This window comes from Silurus aristotelis (assembly GCF_946808225.1).
Source record: "Silurus aristotelis genome assembly, chromosome: 14".
NCBI classification, from domain to species: domain Eukaryota; kingdom Metazoa; phylum Chordata; class Actinopteri; order Siluriformes; family Siluridae; genus Silurus; species Silurus aristotelis.
The window spans coordinates 7,031,518-7,041,761 of record NC_139587.1 but is presented as its reverse complement, the minus strand read 5'-3'; the positions used below and the strand labels follow the sequence as shown (position 1 = coordinate 7,041,761).

Here is a 10,244-nt window from a genome sequence, read left to right as displayed (position 1 = left end):
TCCTGGTTCAGGTAGATATCGTCTGGTTGCTTTCAATGGAATTCCTTAACAGCTTATGTGTTTGGCGGACCGGTGGTGGCCATCGTTTGTCAAACTTATTGAAAAATTCTGGATCTGTGAAGGGCCCTCCATATACAATCGTTTGTAGCAAATAAACCAGAACCACCACCAGGCAAGAGATCAGGAAGAATGGCAGAAATGGACGGAAATGAGTACAGGCTACTCCCACCATGTAGCCCAAACCGCCTTTGTTGTGGTAATGGGAGGCGCGACGGGAGGACGATGGAGGCAGGCCAGACTGAGAACTGTCTTGAGGTGAGGATGAAGAGATGGATGAAGAAGCCACAGTATCCATGCAAGAGATTTCTGGGAGAAATGAAAAAAGAATGATTAGAGACATGTTTTTCCAAGATGAGACTCCAAAATACAATCCATAAAAACTTAATGAAAAAAAAATCCAAAAGTCGGTTTAGCCTGAAGGAAAATCACATCGTTATAATATTTAATTTTTCAGCCATGTAACATCCATCACAAATGTCAAGAATGACAATTGTAGTACAAATTGTAGATCCTTGGGAAAAAAAGCTTTTTTCTATATGCATTAATTTATCATTGTTGTCTTGTAGTTCAGTGTAAGAATCTGTTAGTATAATTCATGACCTACGTAGACTTTCCAGGCACACTGAGTCCCTCTATGCTCTCTTAGTAAAGCCACTGACTAATATACTCTCTTTTCTTCTTGTGTTCTTTACTGCTACATTTGCAGCTGAAGTCTCTTCTTGAGTCCACGGGAGTGTTTCACAGCTCTGATAGAGCTGTGCCGCAAAGCTCAGCCACATTCCTGCTATCCATGACTCATAGAAATATGATACAGAGAGACGAAGAGAAAATAAAAAAGAGATAAGACCCCTAAATATATTTAGCTGCAAATGACAGGAGCATGTGGAGGTAAGCATGTGGCTAGGGACAAGAAGGAATTGAACACATCAAATGTCTTCGCATTCACAGAGGTTGAAAATCTTGTCGTTATTTACACAGAGGTCAGACCTCTTACTTTCTCTCTCTCACACACATAAAAATTGTGTATAAATAAGAAAGACTTATGTACTTTATATATATATATACAGTACATACATACACACAGATAAGAGATCAATAGTAATGCTGAGGTTCAACTCTGTAATTGAACAGATTACTGTGTGCTACATTAGGGTATATTTGTGTGTACAAAAAGTGTCTCGAGTGAAAGAATGTGTCACACCCTGTCTCTGTAACCAATATACTGTATATAGTGTGACTGCAGCTATTTTACAGATCTTTACTTATGTCCACATAGTTGTTATTCCACAGGTTTCGTGTTGCACAGTCTTTTAATACTCTATGAGTGCCAAGTTGACACACTTTCCCTTCGGCTCAAAAACAAAGAGCGTTTAATTAGCATACATTAAGGTGAATTTAAAAGCAAACTAATCAACATCCAAAATGAAACAATAAAATGTATCATTTTTGTTAGTTACAAGCAAAAAGTACTATTGTAAAGTCTTTACCCTGCACAAAGAAGTAAAGGAAATGGAAATGTATTTGAGACTCAGCATAAGAACCACAATATCTTTACAGTTTATTATTAATCTAATGGGTGTCTCACAAATGAAAAGACAGCTGGAGGCAAAATGATGAATGTGTGTGTGTATAGACTGCCAACTTAATGAAGTGTGTTGCAAGTGTAAGCACGATATGGGTGCTTGATGTAGGCCTGATGTACAGGCGTGTTGACCTGTGGGATAATCAGGCACATCATTCAAGTTGTAAGCTGAGGAATTATTTTCGTGGTTGCAAACATCTCAGAGCAATGCAATGTATCCTGATCATAATGCTGTAAATAACCATATACAGGGGAAATAAATAATCAAATTATACTCTAACTTTGCAGCAGCAGTATTAACAACAAACCCATTCATATTATCCTAGTTGATATTGCAGCAGGTGAATAAACAAATACTCACTGCATGCAGCTAGCAGTAGATTTTGATGAGTGTCATTAGTGTTATTTTTCTATTATATATTACTTGCCTCTTGTGCTTGCCAAATGTGTGGAGAAAGTTTTTAATTAGATTATTTAGCAATTTAGATTGTAGTTAAACCATGCTTTACAACACCACTAAACTATACTGCTCAACCAAAATCTGAACAAACAGCTCAATTGTGTGAAAGACAGTGTGACTGTGTATAAAAAGATATCAGGAGAACGTTTCAGTTTAGGACGTTTCACATCAAATTATTTGCTTATATATTTTTTCTAATAGATTATTCATTTTAATTGAAAAAATTATTTGTAATTAATTAATAATAATATTATTATTATTTTTTGTTTTACTATTTTTAACAATGGTTAAATAACTGTGGCTGAGACTAAATTCTTTCTAACACAGACTGTAGATTATTCAGGCAGTATCACTTATAGCTTTCCTCTAAATTCCTTGCTGTTTCTGTAGCATTTCACAATGATGATTTTTAGAATAAAAATAGGAAGCCTTGCATGAACCCAGTAAAACATTAGAAGAAGAAAGGCCTTTATTTGTTACATATACAATACAGCACAGTAAAATTCTTTTTGTGACATTTCCCAGCAATATTTAGGAAGCTGGGGTCAGAGTGCAGGGTCAGCCATAATACAGTACTCCTGAAGCAAATAGGTTTATTGGTCTTGCTCAAGTCCCTAAGAGTGGCAGCTTGGTGATACTGGGGCTTGAATCCTTGAGACCTTCCGATCAGTAACCCAGAGCCCTAACCATTTACCTAAAACCTCACCTGGCTTTACAGGCTTTACTAAATCAAGCCTATTAGTTTTTAAGCATGCATTTTCAGTAGTCAAACATTTATTCCTCCATACATTATTCTTATTATTCCATTGATGATACCATGTGATCTAATGCAACACTCCATTCCTATAGTTTAATTGTCAATTCTTTGTTTTTTTTTTTTTTATTGAAATGGTGTCTGTTCATTATCAGACCACTACAACTGACTCTAGATTGCAACAACTAGAAATATTTATCTCCAATGTGTTTAAAAAAATGTACAGTATATAATATAATACATAAATAATATAATGATGCTATTTTCTAAATAAATCACATTTATATCAGGTACATCAAGGTCAGCTCAGTAGAGCCGTTTCGGTCGCTACTACAGTTAATATGCTTACTGTTGCTATGAGCAGATGTGCAGATGTGCTTGCAGTTGTGGCAGCAGAGAGCAATGCTCAAATAGATGAAACTTTCAGTGAGTGAATAACAATGCAATTCTCAAAAATAAGCATTGTTGATACTGAAAACCGAGTTTTTCGAGATGCTTCCATCTTTAAGTTCAGCTTAGTTCAGCCTAACCGATGATATTATTTAATTTTCATCTTTAATTTTTATCTGAGGTTATTTACATTTTTGTATACTTAAAGGAACTGTACAAATAAACAGATAAAGGGTTTCTTGCACTTTTTGATTGTTCACTTTATTTTTGCCTGTTTGTTTTTCTAAATGATAATGCTAATGATATTTTACCAATGCAACTTAAAGGATAGAGACAAGAGAGCAATGTTAAACATTAGATACATTTAGTTTGGTAGAGACAATAAGTGTGAAGATAAAATGTGATGAGATTTTTTTTTTAAACCAGTGAGGCATGCGTTTATTACTTATGATCTGTAATCTCAGTTCAGCGAAAACAAAAGCACTTTAGCTTTTTTTTTTTTTTTTATCTTTAATTTTTACTTTTATTTATTCATTTATAATGTGTCCAATAAACATGTATATATATATATATATATATATATATTGTCCGGACCTCAGCTGGCAAGGAGGGTTCATTTACTGGACCTTAAGCAATTTTAGTTGACGACCCATAGGGCAATTTAATTTTATTTTTTTTAGTTATTTCTTTCTATTTTTTTTTTACATAAATCTTTCACAATGTGCACTTTCTGCTTGCAATAAAACTAAAATATTTATCCCAAAATTTATGACTATATAATGACATTAAAGTGCATAAATTGCATTATAACAGCAGCTCTGATAGTTGTTCTGCCTGCAAAGCAAATTACAGGTTTACATATTAATGTTTGTACTAATACTGTATGTTATCATTTCTACAATAACTGATGGTTTACAGTGTCAGTGCTTTGTGACAGTCAGTGGTAAAGCAGGCACCAAATCCTTTGCAGTTTTTCAGCAATTAACTTCTTATTAACTTAAAGCAAAGGGTAAAAGCCTTGAAGATAATAAAAAAATAATGAAATGAAGAACAATAAAAATCTATTATAACATGAGTTTATTGACATATTAAAAAAATAGATATATTATTAACTCTCAGAATAACACATTTCCCATATATGGTAGCATACGATAGATAATTACAGCTAAGCCGTTTACAACAGTCAACACAACAAGTTGCTATCTTGTGCAGTGTTTCTCAATTTACTTTATTTAAGTCTCAGTTGCAAGGTCTGAGTTCTCCTCACTGACAGTTTGATCAGTCTCCACCTGTGTGCTGCTTTCTTCTTCAGTGCCACCTTTCTCCTCATCTGCAGTTCCATCTCCTTCTCCTTCATCCTCCTCCACATCCTTTTCTTGTTCTTCTCCACTCTTCGGTTCAGTCCCCTCTCCTACTTTTCCTTCTTCCTCTACAGTTCCTCCTGTCTTCTGTTCATCTGCTTCTTCTCCATGTTCAGCCTTGTTTTTACCCTTAACCTCTTCCTTGCTTTCCTCTGCCTTTTTTTGCTCTCTCCTTTCTTGCTCTATTTTGGAGAGGTGCTGGCAGAGGGATTGAACGTAGGTGAAAACACTAAAAGGATCTGGTTTGCGCCCCATCAGTACCATGTCTGATACATCCAGGAGAGGGCAGCAGTCAGCTAGTGATCTGAGATAAAGCAATAGAAAACATGAAATGTACTATTCCACGCATTTTTTATGATTATAAGTCATGACAAATGGCTAGGAACATTGTACTACAATTTAATGTATATCATATGCATTTTGTTTGGTTTTTGTTTTCATTTAAACAGACATACTCAGCCATGCTGAAGGCCAGGGTGAAGTTCTTCTCTCTCTCACTGGCTTTAAGGGAGGAGAATTCAAAAGCAGAGGGGAAGAAGCGGTGAACAAGTGCACAGAAGGCCAGGCCATCGCTCCAGGAAGAGGAAAAGTTATCTATGGATACACCCTGGAAACAGAAAGAATCCAGAAGTGTATAAAGAGCTTGAGCCCTTAAATCTGTGTTCACATGACTTCCTAACAGTTTAAAAAGAGTGAAAGAATAATTAAATGTCTTTTATTGCAGCAAATAAAAGAAAAAAAATGTGCCCTACATCACAAAAAACAAAAAAAACACGACTTGGCAAAAAATCAAGCTGGTTCCTGCAATGTTGGCAGGCATACGTGTGTTCAAGGTCAAAAGCAAATTTAATCTGAAATAGCTGAATGTGGAGGAGATTGCTAAACAGTCTTTAGATGATTTGCAATCTAACCTACTGGAAATATTCAGTGAGAGCCTTTACTGACTAAATTTGACTAAATAAATCAAATACCTAAAACACTGCCCCATTTGTAAAATATACTGATTGTGCTGTTCTGTTGAATAAAGCTTGCATGGTCTATGTGTTGGTTACTGTTAATTGTTCCCCAAATTAAAAGACAAAACAAGTCACATCTACATATGCAATAATTTTAATAGCATAAACTGTCCCATTTGTAAATTTTCACCTTCTCATCACTGACCATTGCAAATTTCCATTAATTAATTAAAAATACACTTTTTTCCCCCAACAATTCATTCACCCTAAAAATGTATATGCAAGTTTTAAGTACAAGCCGAACCCTAATTTTTTTGGAATTGGGGTTGTATACAAAGAATCTCTTTTTTCACAATAGGATTCAAGTCGATATTTTTCCCTTATGGTCACCATACTCAACAGCTTGGAGTATTCCTAAAAATTTCATCCATCTCCACAGTCTCACCTCATAGCCCCTTGTTTTGCTGCTACACCAGTGGAGGATCTTCTGTTTGATAGATGCACCAGCAGATGCGCCTACAGATGTCTTTTGCACCTTAAAGTTGCGAACCCCTGGAGTCCTAGAATAAGCCAAAACAGCCTGTATTTATCCGTTCGATAAATACAGGCATACTACACACGAAAACCACAGCAACACACAAACAAGGTTGAACATGGTAAGAAATAGCAGCAATATCAGCTCATTTAACCTAGATCCATTAATGCAAAATATGTCTTAATATTTAATATAATCGAATCTAGAGAGCAACATGCTTTTGTGGATTTTAGGCATATGTACAAATATTGTGAATTTAGTAAATGGCAATATTTGCACAGATATGATTGTTTTTGTTGCTGATGATGATGGTTATGACGATAGTGGGGACTCACGAATCTTGTTGAAACTTTGCCATGGCATCTCTTCTAGCTGAAGGCCTGGTACTCCGCTGACGAGAGGACATCTGCATGGAGGGTCGGGAAACAGAGGAGGAAGGTGCAACTCCACTCTTTCCTTTAGTCTTCTCTTGTTTATCTCTGGTGGTTGCTTTCTTTACTTCAGCCTTCGCTTCATCTTTGGCCTTCGGTTCAGTCTCTGCTGCCGCTGGAGCCAGGCTTTCAGAGAAAACAGTGTCATTATTCTCTTCTGTTTTCTCTTCTTTAACAGACTTTTTATCAGGTTTCATTTCAGCTTTACTGCTCCCTTTTTCCTGTTCAACATTCTCTTTATTTTCCCTGACATCTTCATTTCCTGTTTCATTTGTGTTGATCTCCTTTGCCTTCTCATCGCTTTCCTCCATTTCTTCTTTTGTCTCAATCTCTTTCTCTTGGTCCCTGTTTCCATTACTCCCACCTACAACTGCACTGTCACATTCTCTCTTGGGAGCTTCTACATTTGGCTCTTCTTCTCCATTCTCCTCATTAGTCCTGCCTGCGGTCAAAGGCACTGTGTCCTCTCCACTTTGTCTGTCTTCCTCTTGGGATTCACCTGTGGCATCCTGTGAAGGCCAGATAACAAAGAAGTTATATTTGGCAAGCAAAAAAATAAAAAATCCCAGACCTTCACTAGCTTACATAAGAAATGTTCTACAAATCTATGTTATATAAGCATAAGTAATTTTTTCTTATAGTACTACATGCATGTATACATTATGTTTCTGCTCCTTAGGAACGTTTCCAGGTGTCACCCAAGGCCATATGAACCATAGACATTCCTCTTGATAAGCAGGTGTGTTTAAGCACGCATGATAGTGCATAACAAATTCTCAGTACAATTCAGAAATCGATTCCTGGTACTCAGGTGAACAACTATTTGCTCAAAAACATTACTACGAAATCCTGGAATGTGGAGTAAATTCCTGAACAGTCCTTCATATGTGCAATCATATTGAAATATTCCATCGGAATCAATACTGCTTAATTTTAATTTATAAATACAAAATATCTTGTTCCAGCTGTAAGATATCTGTGTGTATGGCCTTCAGGGGTTACTGTTAATCCCTAAATAAAATCAAGAAAATAAAAAAGAATCATATCAACACAAATCAAAATATCATATAAAGGCAATTCTTCTCACCATGCTCTTTTTTCCCTCCATCTTACTGGCCATTGCAGAATAGTCAAAGCATACAAAATTCAAGATCAAAATGAATACTCTCCCTGCCTTTTTATTTCCTGTCTTCTCTCTTTGCAGTCAGACTTTCCTCAAACTACAACTGTCTCTCTCTTTCTACCTCCCACTCTCTCTCTCTCTCTCTCTCTCTCTCTCTCTCTCTGACCTTTATAACAACACATGCTACAGAAATAGTCAGTGTAGTGTTGGTAAGAGTGGCTCAGCCAAACCCCCAAACAGCTGCTACTGCTGGAAACCAAGACAACATTATACAGCACACACAGACACAGGAATCTCTCAGTCAACTCTGCATGACGAATCATTCCTGCCCCTTTGCCAAGGATTATAGGTGATGACATATTTAATGACTGCATATGTTAAAGATCCATATGAATATAAGCCATCGACATTTAAATCAATAACTGATGTCCTGTCAGACATCTTTCTTGGAAAGGCATTCTACAAACTTGGCTCTCGGCTGTGCCAAATGGCTTAGGCAGAGGCCTAATTTTGTGAGTCTATTTTTCTGTTAAGCATCTAAAAACACACTAGACTGTGTTCCTGGTCAGGGCTTGTCAATGCTTGCAAGCCTTTGATAAACTTCACTTGCCTATACACTTGGTGTTAATGTCAGTCTTATTAAAACACATGTCTATTTATATACACTTCTCTGGTTTGTCCTCAATTGGCGCATCCTCTCCTTCAACACAAAGCAGATGGGGTTAAAAATAAACTGCTCTCTTCTGCTCCACTCCCATTATCAGTCCTCTTCAGCTTCTGCTGTCTCTCTGGCCGTCTTTCTCGACCCTGTCACCTAAAATGTCAAACTTCATGCCTGTGCGTCTATCTTCACCCTCCCCGTCTTTGCCAGGTGACCTGTTTAAGTTATAATCCAACTTTTTTAAAAGCTTTTATGTCAAGATTTGGCATGACCACCCCAGCTGTTTAAATATGCAAATCAGTACACCTTTTTGTGTATTTTACAAGGAAACTAGATGGTAAATTCTTTTGGCATCTTGCAGAACCTGAAACAGTTTATCTGGAGTTCTGCATGCTTACCCTTTTTTTGCAGGTTATTTTTGACAACCAGGCTTGCTTTGTTGATTTAATGATTGATTTCCACAATAAAATGTTTTTGAAGCTATTCAATTAACATTTTTAATAATTAATAAATAACATCACATTCCTGTTATGGAAGCCTGTGATACATGTTAGTTCCTGCGATTACTTACGTTTTAGCAGCTATAAACATTCTCTGAGCAGCAGTGGAAGACTTTATGAAATTCTGATACTGCAGGCTGTTTGTTTAAATGTCTTATGACAGTATACTTGCAGGACGTTTCCAAATAGTTAAAAGATAGTATCTTTCACTTTGTTGAATAAAATACCTCCAAATTTTATTTTTTATATATTATATATATATATATATATATATATATATATATATATATATATATGCTTTCAATTAGGTCACTCTTTTATAATGAAAAATTTGTTACTATAAAGGCTAGAATGCATTTTTACTAGTGAATTGCTATAAATCTGCCATGCAACCAGCACTATGGACAGAGTTACTGTTAAAGAATTAATTCACTACTGTAATAAATTTAAAGAATTCAACAGTTATGGCACAAATTTCTATCAGAGTTGGAATTATCAAACTGAAAGAAGCAAAAAAAAAAAAAAAAGACAACCACAACATACAAAGGGAAAAGTATTTAAAAATCTACAGAGCTATTGTTAGATAGATCTCTAAACTAGACAAATCTCAATAAACAATACAGGCTGATACCAAGAAGCCTGGCATGCACACAAGCCACCCTCGCATTAACAGCAAACTAGCAAAATGCCTGTAACCTGACTGCTGCTGCAGAGCCTGGGTATTTATAGGGAGAGGGCTGATGGGGAACAGGTGGCTATGATGAAAACGCAGTGGAACTAGAATGAGCTGAAGGGTCATGTGACCATATTTGTAGTTGTGTTTGACTGGGGTTTCTGGGAAATTGTGTTCACACCGGTTGCTGGTAAAAATTAATCTACATTCTTAGGCATGGACTTTATTTTTTTACTAAACACTGATACCAATTATCATTATGTTGTATGTAAATAAATACAATAAACACCTAAATTGTTTTTTTGCATTTGCATTTAGCAGACGCCCTTGCCCAGAGCAACGTATAAAAGTACTTTGAGTCTATCAATGAATAAATCTACACTGGTACACCATATAACAAACTTAAAATAAATCTGCCTACAACTCTGTTGAGAGTTTTTTAAAATGGACATAGTCCCAAAGCAGCTTTACAGAGATAAAGAGTTATAAAATGTAAATGTATATATTATTGCCTGTGTTTAGTGCTTGTTAGTTTATCCATAATGAGCAAGCCACTGGTGACAGTGGCAAGGAAAGCTCCCTTAGATGTTATGGGGAAGAAACCTTGAGAGGAACCAGACTTAGAAGCAAAACCATTTCCATCTGGGTGGCAATGAATATCCATTCATTATAGTTGTATTATTGTTGAGGTGTATGGTTCAGTCATGGGTGTTAAAGTGTAGAACAGGTCATGCAAATTGTAGTCGTAAAAAATGATA

At 36.0% G+C, this 10,244-nt stretch overlaps 1 protein-coding gene across 3 annotated transcripts; it reads right to left on the bottom strand.

The window, feature by feature from the left end:
• Positions 1-4,306: 4,306 nt before the first annotated feature.
• On the bottom strand, positions 4,307-9,497 carry smtnl1 (smoothelin-like 1). 3 transcript variants are annotated; one of them, XM_083559878.1, is made up of 5 exons: positions 7,617-8,852; positions 6,434-7,038; positions 6,009-6,123; positions 5,063-5,214; positions 4,307-4,911 (listed from the first exon to the last, which is right to left on the bottom strand). In XM_083559878.1, exons 1-5 carry the CDS (start codon positions 7,647-7,649, stop codon positions 4,479-4,481), a joined length of 1,338 nt encoding a protein of 445 aa, XP_083416004.1. In that variant the 5' UTR covers positions 7,650-8,852; the 3' UTR covers positions 4,307-4,478. The 3 variants fall into 3 exon arrangements, with proteins under 3 accessions (XP_083416004.1, XP_083416003.1, XP_083416005.1); XM_083559877.1 differs by lacking the exon at positions 7,617-8,852 and adding an exon at positions 9,445-9,497 and having other exon boundaries at positions 4,446-4,911; XM_083559879.1 differs by lacking the exon at positions 7,617-8,852 and adding an exon at positions 8,885-9,040 and having other exon boundaries at positions 4,446-4,911.
• Positions 9,498-10,244: the final 747 nt, after the last annotated feature.

Excerpts from the sequence above, each read along its gene's own strand:
- smtnl1 (XM_083559877.1), bottom strand. The coding sequence starts at position 9,480 with ATGCGAGGGTGGCTTGTGTGCATGCCAGGCTTCTTG. Across the intron at positions 6,124-6,433 it reads GCAAAGTTTCAACAAGATTC|GACTCCAGGGGTTCGCAACT; the intron begins GTGAGTCCCCAC and ends GGCTTATTCTAG. Across the intron at positions 5,215-6,008 it reads GCAAAACAAGGGGCTATGAG|GGTGTATCCATAGATAACTT; the intron begins GTGAGACTGTGG and ends TTCTGTTTCCAG.